This window comes from Oncorhynchus clarkii, chromosome 20 (assembly GCF_045791955.1).
Source record: "Oncorhynchus clarkii lewisi isolate Uvic-CL-2024 chromosome 20, UVic_Ocla_1.0, whole genome shotgun sequence".
In the NCBI taxonomy this organism is placed as follows: Eukaryota; Metazoa; Chordata; class Actinopteri; order Salmoniformes; family Salmonidae; genus Oncorhynchus; species Oncorhynchus clarkii.
Window position 1 is genome coordinate 18,818,682 of NC_092166.1, and position 27,133 is coordinate 18,845,814.

The 27,133-nt window shown below is 39.5% G+C and overlaps 1 protein-coding gene across 1 annotated transcript; it reads left to right on the top strand.

Annotated features, from left to right (window-relative positions):
• Window positions 1-2,486: 2,486 nt before the first annotated feature.
• Window positions 2,487-9,354, top strand: LOC139376034 (Krueppel-like factor 6). Its single transcript, XM_071118123.1, has 4 exons — window positions 2,487-3,261; window positions 5,129-5,696; window positions 6,695-6,818; window positions 7,032-9,354. The coding sequence occupies exons 1-4, from the start codon at window positions 3,160-3,162 to the stop codon at window positions 7,081-7,083; spliced, it is 846 nt and encodes a 281-aa protein (XP_070974224.1). The 5' UTR covers window positions 2,487-3,159; the 3' UTR covers window positions 7,084-9,354.
• The last annotated feature ends 17,779 nt before the right edge of the window (window positions 9,355-27,133 follow it).

Here is a 27,133-nt window from a genome sequence, read left to right on the forward strand (position 1 = left end):
ATTTACATGGGAGTTCAGGATAGATGCATGCCTCAGGTATGCACAAACATTCAGGATGGCACATAAGGTAAGTTCTATATGTAATTCTGTCAATGACCCCAGTTGATCACCCATATATCAAAAAGAGGGCCAAATATACACATTCACAGCAACTAAGATCGGAGACTGATATCAATGCATGGCCTTACTTCCAATATTTCCTAAAAGATTGAATAGTGCTCTTTTTTATGTTGTTTTTCATGCCATAAACTCCGGAAAAGGTCTTACATTGACACACTTGATGGTTTATTAGTCAAGGTAAAGTCAAGACATCTGTTTTGCTGAGAGCTGGACATGAGACATTGTGAGTCATATTCAGCTGGACTGGATGAGGTCTCTCCTCCTGAGCACAAGCCACTGCCATCTTTTCACTTCAGTTATTACAGAGTGTTAGTCTATATACACAGAAAAGAGCTGGTATACATCCCAAATTGAACTCTATTTTGTATATAGTGCACTACTTTTGACCAAAAGTACTGCACTATATAGGAAAAAGAGTGCCAATTGGCATGCAGCCCTGGAGAGTTCCTCAGCAGAGACCTCATGTTCTATTAAATCTTTTAAACAATTTTTTTGGGGTCATCCAACTTGGCCCCACAGTGAAAATGATTTGAACTTGTTTCCTAACATTCAGAATCTGCAGAACCTAGTTTTACAGTTTGATGAAAATATTTCCAGAAAAGTTCATTAAGGGTTATTCATTGTGGAAGATTCAATGGATCATCTAATTTAATTGAGCATTTAGTCACAAGCTAGTCTTGGCGTCATTGAGTTACGACTCAAGCTCTTTTACTTGTTTATCCCCCAAACAGATGCTGAAGTTGAATCCGTTCCAAGCAGATTATACTTGTCTCATGATGACACAAATAAATGGTACCCTTAAAATGTGTTTACCTTGTCAGTTTCCTGAGATTCTCAGGACAGGTGAATTTCAATCTTAAATCTAATACATTTTTGAACATCAAATCAAAGTCTACATAATGAATGTTTGTTGAGCAAAATTATCATTATTAGGCTAATAATGGCGGCCTCAAGTAAAAACCCAGAATCTCTTATGGCAAAATCTGATGCTGAGTGTTGCAAATATGCCTACAGCTGAGACTGACTAAAGAGACTCAGTAGGGCAAAGGGTAGAAGGCAGCAGACTGACTAGGCTGGTGGATGAGACAATGGGTTTCTGTTCCAAAAATGTTGTTTAACGAAGCTCTCTTTAACTTTTCAATGTGCTTGTTTGTTTTCCTGGAATTCAACTTTATCCCAGATCTTATGCAATTCTTCAGATGCGTTTGGCACCCATATAATGTTTGACTATTTAGCTGAAAATGTTTATATTTCAAAAATAATAATAATATGAATATCTATTATATTCTGTTGTTTGTTGGGACATAATGTAGGCTATCATTATATTCATGAAATCACCAATTAGCTCATATTGTACAATATGCAAAGCAATGCAAAACATATTTTTTTCATGAATGTCAATGAGCCTCCATTTGCTTATCATACATGCTCTGTTTTTCTAATTGAATGATTGATCCTATAATTTCATTGGCTGACTGTTTCTTTAAATACTGGCACTTTGTTTGAGATGTGGCCCCCTGGGGGAAGTTGCCATGTGTCTGCCTAAATATGGACGTATTTGATTTGAAGGTGAATGAATGTTTAGGTTGTGCTTCCCTCGACTGTGCACAATGGGAACCTGTTTTTGTTTGTATATTTCAATGTGTTCTACTGTGTGCTCCTTGTCCTTTGACCAGGCTTAAAAGATAGAAGTCTGAGGTTTTGACTAATGTTGAAGGACAAAAAAAAATTGTTGTTGAAACTTACTACCTGTTTACATCTTTATTTTGCCACTTTATGAACCTGTATGTACTGTACATGTTAGGCAGAGCTCGATATTATCTTGTTTAAACCTGGGGTGGTGTAGGATTAGCTACATTTGTTCCTCTTCTGCCTCACAAATGCCAGGATATTTATGACTGTCATTCTAGAGTAGTGATCTTTTATTGGAAATGTTTATTAAGCTTAGTGCCTAGGTGGGCTATATTTACTGTAGGCAACTCAATTGAGATCTTTCTCCACAACCTATATTCCATTTGAGGAAAATAATCAACAAGATGGAATTATAAAGGTCTGATATAGGCTGTTTTAAAGCTTCCCTGCATGATGGTAGTCTTTCTGAATAGACTAAAATAACCAGAGGGGAATGAGAAACATCAACTGGGTCTGGGATAACCACAATGACATTATCAGCTGGGGCTGCTATTTAATCAAACATACACTCACTGTCCAATCACTGAAATGTATATTTTCATCTAAATGGTGTGACAAATTCATGTTTGCAAAGTTGTTACATTGGCCACTGTTTTCCACAGTGTCTCTTTCCGGAATGGTGTTGATTGGATGCCACCCCTTATATTCCGTCCCATAGGCTGGTGTTCCAATCTGTGTAAAATAGATCGTCTGTTAGTTCAGTCACAGTGACATAAGTATTGAGTAAACTAATGCATGATAATTGTTAAAATATCAATACAAACACCAGAATAGATGTAAAGAAATGATTATATTTTAAAACTTGTGCCATAATAGTCAGCTGTAACCAACAGCTTGGAAGGTAAGCTGAAATCATACTATACCGACAGAGATGTGGATTCTTCGCTTTAGTAAGCGTGAAAACTTTATATACTGGTCTAAAAATAGAGCCCACATGGTCCAATGGGAATGAAGGAGTATTCAGTCATCGCACCAACCATATCACAGAAGATCGTCAAGGTGGGCGGGTATTACACATTGGCTAAACGATTGGTCAGTATCACGAAAGCGTAATGTAATCACGTGGGGAAGGCTGGCTGTAAGATTTTGAATAGGGAAGTTTACAGTGTCGACGGACTTTCAGGGAGTTCACTGTTTGCTATTAGAGCAAGCAAGAAAGAAAGAGCGTTCCCCGAAGAACACTTTCACCACTGGAAGGCGATCGTCAGACCTACTGCTCTCAACTTTTTTACAACAGCATATTATACATGCTAAGACATCGAAGACGCACGTTTTAAAAAAAAGAGGAGACAATTCAACTACCTTGAATTTTGGGTGTAATTGCAGCTGCATTTATATAGGAGCGAAATGGATGTTATTCCTATGTGCAGCATTTTTCAGGAGCTCCAGATTGTACATGACACCGGATACTTTTCAGCTTTACCATCTCTCGAGGAGTACTGGCAGCAGGTATTTATATTGGTGAATAGTCCTATTTTTGACAGAGAAACACTAAAATGAATGAAACATGTTTTCCACATCGCAGTAAACTTGTGCGCAACTGCAGGTTGCTGTCAGTGGAGAGGCAAGCTGTCAGGAATGCAAAACAACAAAAAGTTTTACTATTTGGACTTGTAGCACGTTCTTGACACCTTAGTAAATTCCATGCACGTCTTTGTAACAACACAAGCATGCATGCACGTTGCAATTATATTAGTTACGCTAATGGCCTAGTCCAATGAGTGAACCACGACACATTGTTTTTATTCCGTTTTAGAGACGACTGATGCGTCATCGTGAAAATAGTTAGTGTGTGTGTGTGTGTGTGTGAGAGGTCGTATTTGGAATTAGCGGAGACGAGTATGTGCGTCTTCAAATTATTTTGTTAAAAATTACCACCATCTCTGTCAACATGTGTTTTCATATGAATTACATAATATTCGAGAAACTAGGTATTCTTTTTTTGCTGAGTGATTGAAGTGAATTTGCTACACGGTGTAGTTTCCCTTGCAATTTGCGGGCTTGGGGCTGTTCACTCTCCATGCGGTCTGAGGCATTTAAAGCTCGCCAGAGATTCATTCTGCCCTGTTGAAAATAAATGTTTGCAATGAATACAACGTATTTTTTTAGGTTTGCCAGAAATCTATTACAAAACAACTAACCCTATAATGTGTATTGCTTTTAACTGATGTTTTCTATATCCAAATAGTTTGAAATTAATTCATTATTAATATTGTTACTTTTGAATATATTAAAGTTAGTGGTCACTTTCGGGTTGTCACGCTTTACTGAAGAGTCCTTACTTCCCTTTTAGAATAAAAAGAAGTCCATAAATGTATGTAGCTCTTGCGGTATTCATAAATAAAGCTTTTTATGGACCTGCTTGAACCAGGCCTACCTCCTCCATTCCCTTGTGTGCCATGTTATTTCTAGCAATGCCACTGGGTCCCTTATTAAATCCACATTATGCTGAATAATTGATACATTTAAAATATCTACAAGCACTTCCCTAACACACAGGGGGCCCCTGTAGCATATGTAAATTATATAATTGTGCATGATGACAGCTATGCTGGAGGAAAGAGCACCGCCACCAACTGAGTAATTTCTTCTAAGGAAATGTTTACTAACCTTCCCTGATCTAGTCCGCTTCTCAAAAGGCACCCTATTCCCTATATAGTGCACTACTTTGACCACTACCCTGTGGGCCCTGGTCAAAACTATTTCACTATGAAGGGAATAGGGTGCCATTTGGGAAGCAGCCATAGTTCTGAGGACACCCGTTACATGCACTCCACTGCCTTCAGAATTGTACATTGTCTATATATGTACTGCATAGGTTGTTTATATTCCTACTTCCTACATGGTTTACTCATTATCCTCTCCTCCATCTGTGGGTGTATAAATGGGTTGTTTCCTACATGGTTTACTCATTATCCTCTCCTCCATCTGTGGGTGTATATATGGGTTGTTTACTCATTATCCTCTCCTCCATCGGTGGGTGTATATATGGGTTGTTTCCTACATGGTTTACTCATTATCCTCTCCTCCATCTGTGGGTGCATATATGGGTTGTTTCCTACATGGTTTACTCATTATCCTCTCCTCCATCTGTGGGTGCATATATGGGTTGTTTCCTACATGGTTTACTCATTATCCTCTCCTCCATCAGTGTGTGTGTATATATGGGTTGTTTACTCATTATCCTCTCCTCCATCAGTGGGTGTATATATATGGGTTGTTTCCTACATGGTTTACTCATTATCCTCTCCTCCATCTGTGTGTGTATTTGGGTTGTTTCCTACATGGTGTCCTCATTTTTCTCTTATCCCATCAGACATGTCTGGAGTTGGAGCGGTACCTCCAGAGCGAGCCCTACGTCTCGGCCACAGACGTCAAGTTTGAGACAAGCCAGGAGGACCTCTGGATGATCCTGGCCCGTGGGGACAAGGCAGAGTCCGACCCAAAGATCCTAACTCACATTAAGGAGGAAGACAATCAGGAGGCCAACAGCTTTAACTCGGACGCCAGCAGCGAGGCGTCCGACGGCTCCGATGACCTCTCCCCTACCCTCGACTTCACCTCCAACCCACTGAGTGACATTATGGGAGAGGGAGAGGACCTGAGTTCTACTGTTATCAGTACTCCACCATCTTCTCCTGAGGTGAGCAAGGAGGCCTCCTCCATATCCTCCCAGGTGTGGAGCGGTATACAGACCGTGTTGCACTCACCTGGGAAACTACAGACCGGGGGCATTGGTGGACGAACGGCCGAGAGGGGAAGCTTAGCCAATGGAGAGGATTCTCCAGATGGGAGGAGGCGGGTCCATAGGTGTCATTTCAACGGATGCCGTAAGGTCTACACGAAAAGTTCCCACTTGAAAGCACACCAGCGTACACATACAGGTAAATCGTTGATTGTGTACAGGTAAACTGCATGACCCAACAACACCTCCTTCCATCCAAGTGTATATGTGGATTTAAAAGAGCAGAATCTCTTAGCTATTCGACCAGGCCCTAGTCTAATATTATACAGGTAATGTAGGCCAGTCCAGAAAGACTGGTGGTGGGTGTTGTTACCCACATACTAATACTGTTGTCACAGCAGAGAGGTCTTGGAAGAGAAAATCCAGACCAGCTGGTTGTCTCCTCAGTATTCGGAATCTGCCGCCATTTACTTTACAAAGAACATTCACAAGAGTATTCCGTTTCAGGGGAACTATATTTAAACCTCATCAAAAATTGTACATATTCATAGGCTTACAAGAGTATTTGTTTTTGATTTCTACTCATGAATTTGGTCTCTGCATTCTTGGAATAGTTCACTAGAAGGAATGTTTAAACTGTGAACTAATTCCCACAGCAGCATTGACTTCACGTTAACTAAGGGGGGTAACATAGCAACCTTTTGTGGGCATAGCCAAGCCAGCCATAGAGGATGTGAATTGGATCTTGAAAGCAGATCACATTTCACCATGGGAAAAGAAAACGACTGAATCATTTCAATTTAGAGTGGTGGGAATTTTACATTTACAGTTATTCCTTTCTGAGTTATGTGAGCAGTTGTCCCCCATCACCTCTGACCTCTTGCTGTTTACAGCTGTCTTGTACATGAGCAAGGTTCCAACATTCCAAGCAAACTATGTTACCAGAGCTAATGGAATTTTCACCGTTAGAAATCGTCTTCATTTATCCCTTCTTACTTTATAAGCCCAGAGTTTGCTTATTCAATTATTGTTAAGCTGTACATCACAGCTCATATTTACAAGTTGTAGTACTCTATCTAGTAGTATGTAGAACTTATAGTATGTTGTGTCTATTTCTGATTTGAAGCATAATGGAGCACTGCCCTTCATGCTGTCTTTTGATACACAGTAATAATATCATTTGTTTTCTGTGTGCAGGTGAGAAGCCTTACAGGTGCTCATGGGAAGGCTGTGAGTGGCGTTTTGCAAGGAGTGATGAGCTAACCAGACACTTCAGGAAGCACACTGGGGCAAAGCCATTTAAATGCAGTCACTGTGACAGGTAGGAGAAGTGTTTAGGGATGGATTTATCTTTGTTTGTTTTAAATGTTTTATTGAGAAATGTTGAAAATGTCATTAACCATTTTTAAATGTTTGGGCAGCTAAGGCAAATCCATGCACCTGAAATATTGACTTGAATATTACTGCTGTTATATCAGTCTCTTACCTATTCTAAAAATGCTGAGACTAATTTGCTTTCTCTTTCTCCTCCCAGGTGTTTCTCTCGCTCGGACCATTTGGCGCTTCACATGAAGAGACACATCTAAGAGTTGGGTCCCAGAGCGGTGTTGAGTGATGGTCCTGACGGTCTCCTAACCTGCCCATTGGGGAGGTGCAGTGCCCTGAGAGGGGAGGAAGGTGAACAAGGGGAGCATGCCCCAGTAAAAGCATGCAGGCAATTTCTGCACCATACTTAGTACCTCCAAGACCTCTCGGAGGAAAGAGCTCTGAAAGGTCGACACATTCTGGAAAAATAATCACGGAAACCAACAAGGATGACGGAGAATGAAGAGATCCGCTAGAGAGAAATAAGACAATGTCAGAGGACAAGGAATAATGTTTTGTTTTTGTATGGTGTCTGATGCTTTGTGGAGTTAGTTCCTGGTCTGGACACATGCAGCGATACTACTCCAATAAACATGTGTTTCTTGTGAGCTTGTGAGAATGCCTGTGACTGAGTGCTTGCCTGTGGATATATTACTATTAAGTGTATGGTTGTGAGCTGAATGGCGTTGAGGGGATGTTGTGTGGGCTGGGGGTTTGTCTCGTTTTGTGGTAATGAATGAATGAATGCAAGCACAACTGTTGTGTGGGGCATTGGTTGAATCTAGGCTGGGTTTGGCAGTGTGTGTGTCCGAGCCGCCAGTTTGAGGTTTGAGAGGGAGCGCCCCCATCTGAGAGGAGGTGGTAGGACACTCTTAAACGAGGTGGGGATGAGGGAAGTGGATTGTTTGGCGCAGATATAAATTGTGCAATGTATTAAGTAGCGCGTCTCAAAGTTAATGCTACCAAGCTCATTTGTTGTCCATTGTGTAAGCTCTGTATCTAATGGTTGTACACAACATTAATACCTTCATTATACCAGAAGTTGCATGATCTTGGGTTTGTTTGTCACTCGATGAGTTATAATGATGGCAAATCCCAATAACAAGCAGCTATACATCTGTTTTACACCATAGATACCACATTATTGTACAGAAACATGTAGCAGCGACTTCTTTCTTTGTGTGTCTGGAGATATCACTATTGCTTGGCAACTGTCTTGATCATGGAATAGTTTATTTCTATTCCGTTTAAAAATGAATTTCTTTATTTTTGTTTTCTTGCCCTCCTCTTTTTCTATATCTGTAAATGCACTGTTGACCTTAATGATGCCTTATGTAAGTGGCCTTGTCCAGATAAATAGATCACTCACATGGGGGGTTGAAATGCAGTAGTGTATGATTTGAATAGCTTTATTAAGGAGCTGATTCATATGGCCACACCTTTTGCCCTTGTCTAGGTCAGTCTCAAAACTTGAATAAAAGTCAGCTTTATACTTACTGACATTTTACATTTCTGTGCATCATTTGTCAACATACAGTATCTATCCATTAGGACAAAATCAAAATGTTTTTAAAATGATCCTTGAGCCGAGACACAATTGTAGAGCACTTGAAACAATTACATTTGAAATGGTTTACTACTGTGTAGTAGCATAATGTGGTATGTTATGCTCTTAAAATGAAATGTGGGATGGTAAATTGGGGAAGTTATTGTCAATTATAGAGTCTCCTAGTTGGTTGGGGGGTTGAGTTCTCGTGACGTGATCTGCTCGGCCACAAAGGCCTTGTTAAATTAAGATTGATTGCAAATAACCAATTCTGGTCAGGCCATGGTATGTTTAGTGTCTGTTGAATTGTTAAACGCTTACCTGACATGAGTGCTCTCAAACTGACAGTGGATGCTTATTGACCTGCATGGACTTCCTTGTTTTAACACCATACCATTGTACAGTACAGTTGATCTGGTCAACAGTACTGTCAGAAAGTCTCCTTTTAAAATGTACATTGTGGATATCAAACCATGCAAAATGTTATTTAAAAATATTTTTTTTCAAAGAAGCTTATATTTTGCAGGGTAAGGGACCAAACAAATCTAAATTGTGCAGTTTGTTTATGAAAAACAAAGACCAGGACACATTTAACTTGAGAGTACTAATGGCTCAACAAACAAAACAAATGATGTATTGTTTACTTCTGATAGTCTGCTACAGTGTTGGAGAATGATTGACATGTTCTAGCTTGAACGGGGAATGATTTAGTAAAGAGAAATGAAACTGATTGTTGGAGGGATTACACACTGAACAGCTTTCTATAATCAAAATCAAAACTGCAAATTGTCAAGCCTATCTTTAACTAAAGTATCTTTATTGATGAAAAAAAAAGGTTTATTTTTGTTTGATTAATGGCATGTTTTTTTTATTTTTTATTGTTTTGTAAAATAGTTATTTCTGTATGAATGTATTTTTTAATGGAGTAATGATTAAAAACATCTCATATGTTGGTGTTTTTGTTCTACCTGCTTAATGAGCTCTTACAGTAACTTGAGTGCAATGAAGGTAAAGCTTTTCAAATGTACTCCTTCAGTTTCCTGTCATGTTCAGATCCACCTCACTGTATAGTCAGCTACGTAGGCTGCTACCTTTTGGTTACTGGCCCAATGCTTTAACCACTAGGCTACCTGCCATATTAACGAATGTTAGTTTAGTTTGGGCTCTTACAATCAAATAATTAAATTGAGACTGAGCTGTGTATAGTAATACCAGTATGCCATGCAGTATCACAGACAGTGATGATCCAGTATGTTCTCATTTCATTATCATGCAGTTTCTAGCACATATAATTAGACTGGTCAGAGGTTCCAAGCATGTTATAATCATTACATTTCTATGTGGTATCATTTTAACACGCCACTGTGCTCTTAACACTAGAAAAAGATTGAGCACATCCTTCTCATGCATATCATACTGAATCTTCCCAGCCAAGGTCTACTAGTAGAACGAGAACCTCCACAAGCTTAAAACTAGACCATAGTGCATCCCTAGCATTCAACCACACTAATCAAACCTGTGTAGCAACATTGAGGGATCCAGTGCAGTCTGTCACACTGCGACAATGGTAGAGACAATGGCACCAGACTGCCTGCTTGGTCTCCGATGCTGCTGCTATGGGTTAAGTTTAGTTATGTAAGACATAGGCTGCTTCTCAAATGTCACCCTTTTCCCTATTAAGTGCACTACTATTGACCAGGGACCAGAGTGGTCTGGTCAAAAGTAGTGCACTATACAGGGACAAGGTGCCATTAGGGATGGAGCCCTAACTGAGATGTGGGGATATTTGTTTCGAGTTCAAAGTGTACTGTGTGTAAATGAATAATGGGCCCTTTTAATAGGCCGTGGTAATGAGCTGCTGTACATCAGAGGAGAAGAGGACCCAGGGGGGATGCAAACGCATGAAGGCACAAAGTATTTGAACCCAGTTCTGGCCTGAACTCAGCCTCAGCCCCCATTGGCCCATTGCCTGTAGCCCACTGCCTGTACACAGAGTGGTGAACTAACCCATGCTGCTCAGCCCTCAGGAAAAGAGCGAAGAGCCACAATACTGTGCGGTAGAGAGAAGTGCAGAGGTACCAATTTAATGGATGACTTTAATGATGTTTGCAATAAATGTGGTGTAAACATATAATCTGCACTGTGTGCTTTCTAAACGTGCAATGTCTCAGTCTAAACAAACAATTTAAGGTAAATATATGCTGCATCCTAAATGGCACCCTATCCCCTTGTATTACGTCAGATGGCATGACGATTCTGCTTGCAATGATCAGTTGAGGGACGAGTGCTGCCTAGGAGTGACGCCATCTGACTTAAAACAATGACACTATCCCCTATATAGTGCACTACTTTTGACCAAAGGCCGTAGGTAAAAAGTAGTGCATTATGTTGGGAATAGGGTGTCATTGGAGACGTAGGCAGCCATTTGGAGGTAAATATAGATTTCTATAACAATCAGCTACAGCAGCAGGTCTTGATCCCTTTTCCTCTATGTCTGTGTGTTTGAACGTGAACCTGCTCAAGGTCTCTATGATACCAATGAGATGATGGTCTACCAACCCCATGCTGGGTTAATGACCTTTCAGTTTACTCTGGTTTTAACTGGCACCCCCTGACCCCAAGGTCATATGAGATGAGCTGTGATGTGGTGGGTGAGGGAGGGAGGGAGAGGCATCTGTCTGTCTGTTGAACTGGTGATCTATAGTGTAGGCTGGTACTTTGGATGAAAACAGATGAGATCAATGCAGTGTTTGTGGTTTAAACATCCACATGAAGACATTTCAACAGCCATTACAGCCTTATTATAAAACATATATTGATATTAATATCAGTTGTGATGAGATAGTGTCACTGCATCATCTTGGTTCAACATATGGGATTGATACTTACATTACGGACAGAGGGACAGAGGGAGGATAACATGTATTCTATCATAATGAGATGGAATAAAATGTCTTCTATCATAATGATATGGAATAACATGTCTTCTATCATAATGAGATGGAATAAAATGTCTTCTATCATAATGAGATGGAATAAAATGTCTTCTATCATAATGAGATTTCATCAAATGTCTTCAATCATAATGAGATGGAATAAAATGTCTTCTATCATAATGATATGGAATAACATGTCTTCTATCATAATGAGATTTCATCAAATGTCTTCAATCATAATGAGATGGAATAAAATGTCTTCTATCATAATGAGATTTCATCAAATGTCTTCAATCATAATGAGATGGAATAAAATGTCTTCTATCATAATGAGATGGAATAAAATGTATTCTATCATAATGATATGGAATAAAATGTCTTCTATCATAATGAGATGGAATAAAATGTCTTCTATCATAATGAGATTTCATCAAATGTCTTTTATCATAAGAGATGGAATAAAATGTCTTCTATCATAATGAGATGGAATCAAATGTATTCTATCATAATGAGATTTCATCAAATGTATTCTATCATAATGAGATTTCATCAAATGTCTTCTATCATAATGAGATTTCATCAAATGTCTTCAATTATAATGAGATGGAATAAAATGTATTCTATCATAATGAGATGGAATAAAATGTCTTCTATCATAATGAGATGGAATAAAATGCCTTCTATCATAATGAGATGGAATAAAATGTCTTCTATCATAATGAGATGGAATAAAATGTCTTCTATCATAATGAGATGGAATAAAATGTCTTCTATCGTAATGATATGGAATAAAATGCCTTCTATCATAATGAGATGGAATAAAATGTCTTCTATCATAATGAGATGGAATAAAATGTCTTCTATCGTAATGATATGGAATAAAATGTATTCTATCGTAATGATATGGAATAAAATGTCTTCTATCGTAATGATATGGAATAAAATGTATTCTATCGTAATGATATGGAATAAAATGTATTCTATCGTAATGATATGGAATAAAATGTATTCTATCGTAATGATATGGAATAAAATGTCTTCTATCGTAATGATATGGAATAAAATGTCTCCATTATTTGCATTAACAGCTTCATTGTGTTACATAAAAACTAATGTTGTGGGGTTCATTTGAAGTAACAACCCAAAAAAGCAATTTGGCCATAGATTCACGTACAAACTGTAAAGTAATTTAAAAGACAATACCTTCTCTTTAAGGTCAGTGAAACTTTTTTCACTAGAAGATCCATCCGTACCTTTTTGTCTTTTAGGTTAGCTAACTCCACTTGACTCCATTTGAATGCATCTGTCACCATGGCAACTACTTTATTTTGACTTGTTTTGCCTGTGGGAGGTTTTTCAGTCAGCTTTTTCTAATTTCACAGCATGTGAATATCTCCATTCAGTAATTACAATCCCATCCATTCTCATTTTCTATGTCCAGACAATGTGCCTAAATATACAAGCCCAAAATGTCCACGCTTCCCCTATCTCTCTGTCTCACACACACACGCACACACACACACGGAAAAGCATTTAACAATGACGAACCCCTTGCCACACACACACATGCGCACAGGCATGCAAGAGAGTAAAAGTCTAATTCAATTATCACATTTTTTCAAAATCCAACTTTTTTCCCTCTAACTCTAAACAAAAAGGAGAGGAATAGGAAGTAGCCTAGTACCACATCCATTGTCCATTTAAAGGGCAGAAAGGTCTTAAGTGATAACACTTGACTTTGTGACAGAGTCAGATGATGAAAAATCTTTGTAAAATAAAACAAATTAATGAGCAATTATGTAGACATTTACAGATACAGTGGGGCAAAAAAGTATTTAGTCAGCCACCAACTGTGCAAGTTCTCCCACTTAAAAAGATGAGAGAGGCCTGAAGTTTTCATCATAGGTACACTTCAACTATGACAGACAAAATGAGAAAAGAAAATCCAGAAAATCACATTGTAGGATGTTTAATGAATTTATTTGCAAATTATGGTGGAAAATAAGTATTTGGTCACCTACAAACAAGCAAGATTTCTGGCTCTCACAGACCTGTAACTTCTTCTTTAAGAGGCTCCTCTGTCCTCCACTCGTTACCTGTATTAATGGCACCTGTTTGAACTTGTTATCAGTATAAAAGACACCTGTCCACAACCTCAAACAGTCACACTCCAAACTCCACTATGGCCAAGACCAAAGAGCTGTCAAAGGACACCAGAAACAAAATTGTAGACCTGCACCAGGCTGGGAAGACTGAATCTGCAATAGGTAAGCAGCTTGGTTTGAAGAAATCAACTGTGGGAGCAATTATTAGGAAATGGAAGACATACAAGACCACTGATAATCTCCCTCGATCTGGGGCTCCACGCAAGATCTCACCCCGTGGGGTCAAAATGATGACAAGAGAATCCCAGAACCACACGGGGGGACCTAGTGAATGACCTGCAGAGAGCTGGGACCAAAGTAACAAAGCCTACCATTAGTAACACACTACGCCGCCAGGGACTCAAATCCTGCAGTGCCAGACATGTCCCCCTGCTTAAGCCAGTACATGTCCAGGCCCGTCTGAAGTTTGCTAGAGAGCATTTGGATGATCCAGAAGAAGATTGGGAGAATGTCATATGGTCAGATGAAACCAAAATATAACTTTTTGGTAAAAACTCAACTCGTCGTGTTTGGAGGACAAAGAATGCTGAGTTGCATCCAAAGAACACCATACCTACTGTGAAGCATGGTGGTGGAAACATCATGCTTTTCTGCAAAGGGACCAGGACGACTGATCCGTGTAGAGGAAAGAATGAATGGGGCCATGTATCGTGAGATTTTGAGTGAAAACCTCCTTCCATCAGCAAGGGCATTGAAGATGAAACGTGGCTGGGTCTTTCAGCATGACAATGATCCCAAACACACCGCCCAGGCAACGAAAGAGTGGCTTGGTAAGAAGCATTTCAAGGTCCTGGAGTGGCCTAGCCAGTCTCCAGATCTCAACCCCATAGAAAATCTTTGGAGGGAGTTGAAAGTTTGTGTTGCCCAGCAACAGCCCCAAAACATCACTGCTCTAGAGGAGATCTGCATGGAGGAATGGGCCAAAATACCAGCAATAGTGTGTGAAAACCTTGTGAAGACTTACAGAAAACATTTGACCTCTGTCATTGCCAACAAAGGGTATATAACAAAGTATTGAGATAAACTTTTGTTATTGACCAAATACTTATTTTCTACCATAATTTGCAAATTAATTCATTAAAAATCCTACAACGTGATTTTCAGGATTTTTTTCCTCATTTTGTCTGTCATTGTTGAAGTGTACCTATGATGAAAACTACAGGCCTCTCTCATCTTTTTAAGTTGGAGAACTTGTCAAATTGGTGGCTGACTAAATACTTTTTTGCCCCACTGTATCTACATACAGTGCTTTCGGAAAGTATTCAGACCCCTTGACACATTTTGTTATGTTACAGCCTTAATCTAAAATATATTAAATAAAAAATGTCAATTAAAATTCTAAAAACCTGTTTTCGATATGTCATTATGGGGTATTGTGTGTTCCTGAATATTTGTTTTTAATCCATTTTAGAAAAGGCTGTAACCTAACAAAATGTGGAAAAAGTCAAGGGATCTGAATGCATTCCAAATGCATTGTATGTATGGCAGATGGTATTCGATACCAACATTTAAATATAGAGTACTGTACTTTAACTCAGAGTGCACTAAATGTCACCAGGAATGAAACCATGATATTCTATACATTGTCAGTGTAATCTGTGTTCCTTGTTGTCTGTCTGTCCTCGTAAGGTTGTGTCTCTTGTTATCAGTCTGTCCTTGAAAGGGTGTGTTTCTTGTTGTCTGTCTGTCCTTATAAGTTTGTGTTTCTTGTTATCAGTCTGTCCTTGTAAGGGTGTGTTTCTTGTTGTCAGTCTGTCCTCGTAAGGTTGTGTCTCTTGTTATCAGTCTGTCCTTGTAAGGGTGTGTTTCTTGTTGTCAGTCTGTCCTCGTAAGGTTGTGTCTCTTGTTATCAGTCTGTCCTTGTAAGGGTGTGTTTCTTGTTGTCAGTCTGTTAGATCTTCACCACTGAACATATGTTTCCTCTTTCCAAAATGAAGTGGCTGTGATCCTGATTAATTGGATAGTTATTTTTTTACTACATCCTATAGCTTATTATTTACAAGGCCAGTTAACTTTTCTAAGGACGCTAGAGGTCAAGAGGCTACCAACTGGTTTATTTAATGTAAACAATGGCCCAGGTTAGCTAGTGTTTTACCATAGAGCACTGTAGAGGATTCAGCCTAGTGTCCAAGGCAAAACAGATATAGTTACTGATATATTGTTGATGGCCGTACATGTACCTGACAATGGATCCACATTTAGACTGTAGACTTTCAGGCTAGTTTCATTACTTTTATAAATGTGTTTTTCTCATATCGTTATATTGCTCCATAGCAGACTAACAACGTAAGGAAGTTCAATCGTGTGGCCTTCTGAAGTCCTTCCCTCACGTGAACAAAGAAAATATGTTTATTTATACTTTGTTAAGATAACAAACAATTTGTGCAGCTTGTGAAAGTTCAAGGCAAACACAAAGTTCCTTAATTTGTGTAATCAAGGGAAATGGAGTGAATAAATCTTGTGGTTAATCTAATAATGCATTTCCTTTGTGGTGGTTCTGAAAAGCCTTTTAGGAACTGACACTTCAGCCACAGAAAGGGCAGCATGGAGTACTATAGGCTATATGCCAGGCATGCTCAGAATATTTCTGTCTGCAGACACACACACACACACACACACACACACACACACACACACACACACACACACACACACACACACACACACACACACACACACACACACACACACACACACACACACACACACATTGTTTAGTTTGTTTATTCAATGAGTCAATGTGTTTGTACCTGTCCATGTCCCTATTGAAATAAACCATAGGTCTCCTGCAAATTAACAATCACTTCCCGTTAACATAGAATACGATTGATTAAAAAAAAAATCATGGCAACAATGTATTGTTCATGAAATTATGCTTAAAGCCAACATATTCCCACCCCCCACCCATTGTTCATGAAATTATGCTTGAATTTGACAAATTCCCACCCCCCACCCATTGTTCATGAAATTATGCTTAAAGCCAACATATTCCCACCCCCATAATTCAAATATCTGACCACCCAAACATTCCAAGTCAAAGCCGCCATGTAAACAATGTGTCATTGTAAAGTGTTTGATCACTGAGCCTATTCTCATGGAGCTCCTGAGATTTGTGACTGGGGTGATGCACTCAAGGCTGAAAAGCATAGCTTTTTGATTTGGGTTTCGGGGGATCATTTTTTTTTAAAGAATAATAAAACAACTGTCAACTAATTGGCAAAAGTAGCAAGCACTGGAAAACTACAAAGTGATTCCACATGGGAGATGTAGAAAACCACGTTATTAGCAGTAGCACTGCAGACACAGCAGAGAGAGAGTGAGGAGAGGAAGTTTCAGAGCATCTTCTGCTACAGTATATTCCCAGGAGTAGCTAGTATTTTTATACTTTCGTTGTAAAATATATGTATTTTCACACTACAAAATAGAAAGTCGTGATGATGCCAGAGGAGCGACTGTTCTTTGTCAATTAACTCAGAATGATGGTGGTCTAGGATTGATGGATGACTACATTTAAACTGACCCTGACGCACACTCACACACAGAACTCCAGAACAGACTTAAATCAGTTTTTGCTCATGTCTGTCAAAGACAAAATTACATGTTTTTTTTTCAGGTCAAATAATACAATTCTTCATATGTTCAAAGACATATACAGTGCCTTCAGAAAGTACTTACACCCCCTGACTATTTCCCCCCAAAATTGTGTTACAAAGTAGGATTAAAATGCATTTAATTGTACTTTTTTGTTAACGATCTATACAAAATACTCTGTAATGTCTAAGTGAAAAAAATATTGGATTTTATTTTTTTATTAATGGCAAATTAGATATGTATTCAACAAATTATGTTAGAATCCCCTTTGGCAGTGATTACAGCTATGAGTCTTTCTGGGTAAATCTCTAAGAGCTTTGCAAACCTGGATTGTACAATATTCAATATTATACAATATTTGTTCCATTATTCTTTTTAAAATTCTTCAAGCTCTGTTAAGTTGGTTGTTGATCATTGCTAGACAGCCATTTCCAAGTTCTGCCATAGCTTTTCAAGCAGATTTAAGTCTAAACTGTAACTAGACCACTCAGGAACATTCAATGTCATCTTGGTATGTGATTCCAGTATATTTTTGGCCTTGAATATTAGGTTATTGTCCTGCAGAAAGGAGACTGAACCAGGTTTTCCTCTAGGATTATTTTCCTATTCCTTTTCTTTTTATACTAAACAACTCCCTAGTCCTTACCGATGACAAGCATAACAACAAACTTTATTTGACTCTTTGCAAACTGGAATCCATATATCCTGAGGCTGCATTCATTGTAGCTGGGGATTTTAACAAGGCTAATCTGAAAACAAGACTCCCTAAATTGTATCAGCATATCAATTGCGCAACCAGGGCTGGAAAAACCTTGAATCATTGCTATTCTAACTTCCGCGATGCATATAAGGGCCTGCCTCGCTCTCCTTTCGGAAAAGCTGACCACGACTCCATTTTGTTGATCCCTGCCTACAGACAGAAACTAAAACAAGAAGCTCCCGCGCTGAAGTCTGTTCAACGCTGGTCCGACCAATCTGATTCAACACTCCAAGACTGCTTCCATCACGTGGACTGGGATATGTTTCATATTGCATCAAACAACAACATTGACAAATACGCTGATTCGGTGAGCGAGTTCATTAGAATGTGCGTTGAAGATGTCGTTCCCATAGCAACGATTAAAACATTCCCAAACCAGAAACCGTGGATTGATGGCAGCATTCGCGTGAAACTGAAAGCGTGAACCACTGCTTTTAATCAGGGTAAGGTGACCGGAAACATGACCGAATACAAACAGTGTAGCTATTCCCTCCGCAAGGCAATCAAACAAGCTAAGCGTCAGTATAGAGACAAAGTAGAATCTCAATTCAACGGCTCAGACACAAGAGGCATGTGGCAGGGTCTACAGTCAATCACGGATTACAAAAAGAAAACCAGCCCCGTCACGGACCAGGATGTCTTGCTCCCAGGCAAACTAAATAACTTTTTTGCCTGCTTTGAGGACAATACAGTGCCACTGACACAGCCCGCAACCAAAACATGCGGACTCTCCTTCACTGCAGCCGACGTGAGGAAAACATTTAAACGTGTTAACCCTCGCAAGGCTGCAGGCCCAGACGAAATCCCCAGCCGCGCCCTCAGAGCATGCGCAGACCAGCTGGCTGGTGTGTTTACGGACATATTCAATCAATCCCTATCCCAGTCTGTTGTTCCCACATGCTTCAAGAGGGCCACCATTGTTCCTGTTCCCAAGAAAGCTAAGGTAACTGAGCTAAACGACTACCGCCCCGTAGCACTCACTTCCGTCTTCATGAAGTGCTTTGAGAGACTAGTCAAGGACCATATCACCTCCACCCTACCTGACACCCTAGACCCACTCCAATTTGCTTACCGCCCAAATAGGTCCACAGACGATGCAATCTCAACCACACTGCACACGACTGCGTGGCCACGCACGCCTCCAACTCAATCATCAAGTTTGCGGACGACACAACAGTGGTAGGCTTGATTACCAACAATGACGAGACGGCCTACAGGGAGGAGGTGAGGGCCCTCGGAGTGTGGTGTCAGGAAAATAACCTCACACTCAACGTCAACAAAACTAAGGAGATCAGGAAACAGCAGAGGGAACACCCCCCTATCCACATCGATGGAACAGTAGTGGAGAGGGTAGTAAGTTTTAAGTTCCTCGGCGTACACATCATAGACAAACTGAATTGGTCCACCCACACAGACAGCATCGTGAAGAAGGCGCAGCAGCGCCTCTTCAACCTCAGGAGGCTGAAGAAATTTGGCTTGTCACCAAAAGCACTCACAAACTTCTACAGATGCACAATCGAGAGCATCCTGTCGGGCTGTATCACCGCCTGTTACGACAACTGCTCCGCCCACAACCGTAAGGCTCTCCAGAGGGTAGTGAGGTCTGCACAACGCATCACCGGGGGCAAACTACCTGCCCTCCAGGACACCTACACCACCCGATGTCACAGGAATGCCATAAAGATCATCAAGGACAACAACCACCCGAGCCACTGCCTGTTCACCCCGCTATCATCCAGAAGGCGAGGTCAGTACAGGTGCATCAAAGCTGGGACCGAGAGACTGAAAAACAGCTTCTATCTCAAGGCCATCAGACTGTTAAACAGCCACCACTAACATTGAGTGGCTGCTGCCAACACACCGACTCAACTCCAGCCACTTTAATAATGGGAATTGATGGGAAATGATGTCAAATATATCACTAGCCACTTTAAACAATGCTACTTAATATAATGTTTACATACCCTACATTATTCATCTCATATGTATACGTATATACTGTACTCTATATCATCTACTGCATCTTTATGTAATACATGTATCACTAGCCACTTTAACTATGCCACTTTGTTTACATACTCATCTCATATGTATATACTGTACTCAATACCATCTACTGTATCTTGCCTATGCCGCTCTGTACCATCACTCATTCATACATCTTTATGTACATATTCTTTATCCCCTTACACTTGTGTCTATAAGGTAGTAGTTTTGGAATTGTTAGCTAGATTACTCGTTGGTTATTACTGCATTGTCGGAACTAGAAGCACAAGCATTTCGCTACACTCGCATTAACATCTGCTAACCATGTGTATGTGACAAATAAAATTTGATTTGATTTGATGCAGCCACCACCATGCTTGACAATATGAAGAGTGGTACTCAGTGATGTGTTGTGTTGGATTTTCACCAAACATAATGCTTTGTATTCAGGCCAAAAAGTACATTTCTTTGCCACATTTTTTGCATTACTTTAGTGCATCATGGCAAACAGAATGCATGTTTTGGAATATTTTTATGCTGTACAGGCTTCCTTCTTTTCACCTCATCATTTAGGTTAGCATTGGGGAGTAACTACAATGATTGATCCATCCTAGTTTTCTCCTATCACAGCCATTTTCCTCTGTGACTGGTTTAAAATCACTATTGGCTTTCTGGTGAAATCCCTGAGCGGTTTCCTTCCTCTCCGGCATCTGTTCGGACGCCTGTTTCTTTGTAGTGACTGAGTGTATTGATACACCACCCAAAGTGTAATTAATAACTTATCCATGCTCAAAGGGATATTCAATGTCTTCTTCTTCTATTTTTTACAAAAGGGTTGAATACTTATTGTCTCAAGACATTTTAGCTTTTCATTTTATTATAATTTGTACAAATTTGACATTTGACATTATGGGGTATTGTGTGTCGATCAGTGAAAAAAAATCTAAATGTAATACATTTTAAATTCAGGCTGTAACATAACGAAATGTGGAAAAAGTCAAGGGGTGTGAATACTTTCTGAAGACACTGTATCTTCCCCCATCATAATACTAATAATATACTATCACCAGAATAACCACTAAATACACTGCTCTGCTTGTTGTCTGCTCTGCTTTCTTCCACTGCAGATGTCAGAGAGCCATGCAAAGCTATTTGGCATGTTGTGCCAAATCCACAACTTCGGCCTACTGAAAGGTATGAGATAGGTGGGTGCTTGCAATGCTCCAGTGATCTTGTGAATGACAGAGAGAGAAGCTTATTTTTCTCTCTGAATCACAGTGCATTGCACTCCTCTGAATTTCCCATCACTATTGACTAAAAACAAAGCATGTGTGTGTGTGTGCACTGTGGGCTCTAACACACACTCACACACACACACACACACGCACACGCACACGCACACGCACACACACACACACACACACACACACACACACACACACACACACACACACACACACACACACACACACACACACACACACACACACACACACACAAGTCCACATGTAGAATTGACTTAACTTTACTGCTGAAAGAAATATTCCTCAATTATTCCAATGGATGAGTGTCAGTGTGATGGGTCTGAATAGGATGGTATCAAGTAGCTATAATTACGAGACCAAAATTATACAGTTTAGTATACAGTCTCAAACCATAATAGCAAATTATGTTAAACTGTAAGCTTGGTGCATAATTATTTTAATTTAGTTTACACCAAGATCATGCATAATCAACATATTTGGACTAAATACTTGACAGGAACATTTGTCTTTGTTTTGACAAGTACGGTTCATGTACAGATGTAGGATCTTAATTTGATCAGCCTGTTGCAAGAGAACTTTCTGGAATGCAGGAAATGTAAAACGTGTAATGAATTTGGCTGAAAAAGGCTTCTGAAGTTTGTAATTTTCACTTTGAAATTTCAGACTTGCTTTTCCCTTATTAAAAAAGTATCAACCCTTACACAAATGTCCATTCATTATAATCCACATAATAATTCACATTTCCTATTGCTGCAGGATTATTTTCCTTCTGTAGCAAACTGGTTCAAATTAAGATCCTACATCTGTAAGATTGATGTCAACCAGAAGTAAACAGACAAACAAACAAATAAACAAACAAACAGTGGAGGAAGAAGGGTCACAGTGGAGAATATGTTCTCATTTCTCGAGTGGTAAGACAAAGAGGCCGATCATGTCACCATGACAGCATGAGAGTGCCGAGTATAGGATCAGAATGACTAGAATGGGATTTCCGTGATTCTAATTATATGGTGCTGAGCACTCAGTGTGTGCATCATAGAGATCCTATTAAATTATTAGAGGGTCTATGTCATGAACCCTAAAAGCTCCATAATGGGGCCAAAGTCGCAGCCATCTTGGTCAGGGAGAAATCCAATACCAGTCTAATTGGAATGAATGACAGTAGAGGCACAGTTAACGCAGGAAAATATAAAGTAAGGCTAAAATATTGTCGTATAATTATAAATACAGTTTATACGGGTTTTATACACATTTTCAGAATAAATAGCCTCTAAAATATATGTTAGCAGCCCATACATTTCTCAGATGTTGTTTTCTTGGAAAGCTGTGAGTGCTATTATATGATACCATGTCAGTACTTGTATTTATTTATCATCAACTGATTTGAGCCAGTGTATGGCTGTGGATTGACTGCATTATTTGAATGGAATGTTGCCATTTTGGCAGTTAATGTCACGCCCTGACCACCGAGAGCCCTTGGGGTTCTCTATGGTGCAATAGGTCAGAGTGTGACTAGGGGGTGTTCTAGTCTTGCATTTCTATGTTGGGGTGAGTATGGTTCCCAATTGGAGGCAGCTGATGATCGTTGCCTCTAATTGGGGATCATACTTAGTGTGGTGTGTTTGTGGGATATTGTTTCGTTTTGGTTTAATGCTATGTGCGCTACGAACTGCACGTTTGTTTATTCTTTGAAGGTTCACTTTAATAAATATGTGGAACTCTACTCACGCTGCGCCTTGGTCCGCTCATTATGTATACGACGAACATGAGTTAATTTGAAAATTGTAATGAATAATTCCTCAAACTCTCTGGCTAGCTAACACACATCAGTGCAGATAAATTATTTTACACAACATCTTATCACAACACCGTCAAATCATGGTTGACCAACCCTCTGACCAACATGGCTGACCTTTGGACCATCATAAGAAGGCTCATGTCCATTCTAGTATTCTAATTCTTTGGCATGCATATGGTCCATGGTAGGTTGGACAATCTTTCTGCTCTGATGTGAATTGTTGTTCCCTGGTTGCAACTCATATCATATTAAAACGGGTTTATTGTACCTGCTGTTGCTCTGTCCTGGGGAGCTGAGTTTTCCTTATTACATCCCTATATTAGATAGTCCTTGCATTGACAACCAGTGGAGGTCCCAGACATCGCTCCCAGGCAGACAGTAAATATCACCAGTGGGTGAGGTCAGAGGAGACATTAGATCTGATTGAGCCTGAGGTCTGCAGGCAGGCAACTTGTTCTCATTGCGAGGGAGCGGAGCGGAGAGGAATGTCCTCTAAACTTGTGGCTGATCTGCAATTCCAATGAGCACTTTGCTGATTAATGAGAGAACCAAAGGTCTAAATGCTGTTGGTAAATGATGGTGTTCTAAATTATATGCATTTCCTTTTAATGAATGTTTTTATTTATAATGAGCGCGTCTGCAGGGCCATTTGTGGATTCCCTCCCACAGCAGTGCAGAGTGGAGGACAAGTGTGGTTGAGAACCAAATGGAACCCTATACCATTTATAGTGCACTAGTTTTGACCAGAGCCATAGGGAATAGGCTGCCATTTGGAATGTGTCCTGTAAGGACTGTACATGCACAGAATCAGAGATCATTGGAGAGAGTTGAGTTTAGAGAGAAATTATTTGTAACAATATTTTCATAATGATGCAAAACAAAACAGTGAAACTTTGGTCAGCTGATCTGAAAGAAAGTTGCTGGTGGAAGAAGTTGAGACATAATGTATCTCTTATTTTGCAGTTTCTGTCTCAGACATTATGGCACTTGTCATGAAAGACCAGAGGTGTCACCAGTTGGGTGTGAAAAAGTTTGTCTTAAACGGTAAATTGGACATAGAGTTTGACCAGGCGTACATCCAACTGGTGCAACCGGCCCCTGGTGCATCTCATCTGGGTTAAGAGGATAACTTACGATATTTAGCTATTTAGCTAGTTGGTATACCCCTGGAGAGGGATATAGAGAGAGTCATTACAGAGAGATGGAAACACAGCACTTAGGCCTAGACCACAACAATCAGCTCCTAAACAAGAAAACAGGTCAAATGCATTTTAGCAGCGTGTTTAGCTTCCCCCAGTTTGTCCTTGGATCCTGAAATGTACTAAAAGCATTGTTGCCATCCCCCTTTCCCAAATCCCTTGGTTAGTTGTGGTGGGAACCACGCAGCAAGAAGGAAAAGGGATTGCAGGTGTGTCCAAAATAAGTGTACGAGAACAATGGATCCTTGATTAACTATTCACAAGCTGAATGAATGTGTTTACTCTGTTTAATGTGTGGGCGTGGAAGAGGACGACTGAAGAGTCCATTTTCGCATTGTCAGGTTTGTACACCTCAAATGAGAGTTAGACATTAAAATATAAACCTACCTTTCTGAAGATGCCAGGAGATGTAGTGTAGTACTGTATCAACAATCTATGTTTACACACATTAAAATTCAATGATAGCATGATAAACGCAAACACGTTGATAAATTATCTGTGCTATAATAAGCTTGGTCATATTCATATGCTAGATACAGCATTTAAATATCTTATTGTCCTTGTTTTGTACAGTGCAGCTATACAAAACACGTAGAGAAAAGCTAAATGCACATTGTGTGATAAGGAGTATTCCTTGGAATGAAGATTAATGGCACACTAGAGAGATCTCTCTTTGTGCATATAGTTGAAGAGGTTCTCTGCATTATTTGTGAAGGCCTCCCAGGGTAATTAACATTCAATGTTTCTGACCCAAATGGCACCCTACTCCCTATATAGTGCACTACTTTTGACCAGGGCCCATAGTGCTCTGGTCAAAGTAGTGCACTACATAGGGAATAGAGTTCCATCTCGGATGCAGACAATGTCATCCAGTGCTAGCATTAGCCCATAATTACAACATCAGTCATTATTGATCATTGTCACTTAATAAACAGCTTAACATTTTGAGGAATTCCAAGATGAAATGCCCCCACAACAAAGGAGGCCGTCCACATTTATCTTGAGGACAAGAGATAAACAAATAGACTAAGCAAGGTCTGTATCCCAAATGGCACCATAGCGCATTACTTTTGACCAAAGCCCTGTGGGTAGTAGTGCACTATATAGGGAATACGGTGCTAATTGGGACAGGAATTATGCCTGGCTAAGGATTTGGAGCACTCCATGCAGGATCAACATCCAAACAGTCATTTAAAAAGGAACATATAAAGTCAGCTCGCCCTTAAGCCTCCATTTCAAGGATTGGCTGTTATTGTTAGCATTGTTTCCTTTTCCATTACGAATAGCTGGGCAAAATGTCAATGTAAGTCTTTGGCGGAAGGAATGCTGGCAAAAATGTAGATGGAAGGTGAGTTACTCTCTCTACCGTGTGAGAGTGTAAGTGAATTCTGAGCAGCACACAAAACAAACAATGCATTAGTCCTACACACAAGACTTCTGATTCAGTCTGATTTTCTTGTTACTCACTGTCTAGGGTTTTTGAACTTGAAGATGAGGATGAGTATCTAGTGTTTATTGCCATGGGAAACCTGAATAGAGATTATAGATACATTGCCTTCAGAAAGTATTCACCACGCCACATTTTGTTGTGTTACAGCCTGAATTTAAAATAGATTAAATTGTCATTTCTTATCATTGGCCTACGCACAATACCCCATAATGTGAAAGTGCAATTATGTTTTTTTGTTGTTGAAATTTTTACAAATGAATAATACAAATGAAAAGCTGAAATGTGTTGAGTCAATAAGTATTCAACCCCTTTGTTATGGAAAGCCTAAATAAGTTCAGAAGTAAAACAATTCACATAATAAGTTGCATGCACTAACTCTGTGCTCAATAATAGTGTTTACAATTATTTTTGAATGACTACATCATCTCTGTACCCCACACATAGAATTATCTGTAAGGTCCCTTAGTCGAGCAGTGAATTTCAAAAACACATATTCAACCACAAAATATAGGGATTTTTTTTTTTAAGCAGACATTGAAAATCATGGAGATTGGTGAAGATATTCATGACACTATGGATGGTGTAGGCATCCTTCCTAACTCAGATGCCAGAGAGGAAGGACACTGCTCAGGGATTTCACCATGAGGCCATTGGTGACTTTAAAACAGTTACAGAGTTTAATGGCTGTGATAGGAGAAAACTGAGGATGGATCAACAACATTTTTGATACTCCATAATACTAACATAATTGACAGAGTGAAAAAAAGGATCCTGTACAGAATAAAAATATTCCAAAACATGCATCTTGTTTGCAACAAGGCATTAAAGTAATACTGCAAAAAAATTGAAAAGCAATTCACTTTTTGTCCTACTTTTTGTCCTACAAAGTGTTATGTTTGGGGCAAATCCAATACAACACATTACCGAGTACCACTCTTTTCAAGCACAGTGGTGGCTGCATCGTGTTATGGGTATGCTTGTAACTGTTAAGGACTGGGAAGTTTTTCAGGATAAAAAAGAAACAGAATGAAGCTAAGCACATGCAAAATCCTAGAGGAAAACCTGGTTCAGTCTGCTTTCCACCAGACACTGGGAGATGAATTCATCTTTCATCAGCACAATAACCTAAAACACAAGGCCAAATCTACACTGGAGTTGTTTACCAAGAAGACAGTGAATGGTCCTGAGTGGCCAAGTTACAATTTTGACTTAAATCTACTTGAAAATCTATGGCAAGATCTGAAAATGGTTGTCTAGTAATGATCAACAACCAATTTGAATAATAAGAATAATGGGCAAATGTTGCATAATCTAGATGTGGAAAGCTCTTAGAGACTTACCTAGAAATACTCACAGTTGTAATCACTGCCAAATGTGCTTCTACAAGGTATTGACTCAGGGATGTGAATACTTACATGAATCAGATATTTCAGATTCTTAATTTTCAATCAAATCTAAAAACATGTTTTCACTCTTTCATTATGGGTTATTGTGTGTAGATGGGTGACAAAATCTATTTAATGAATTTAAAATTCAGGCCATAACACAACAAAATGAGGAATACGTCAAGGGTTA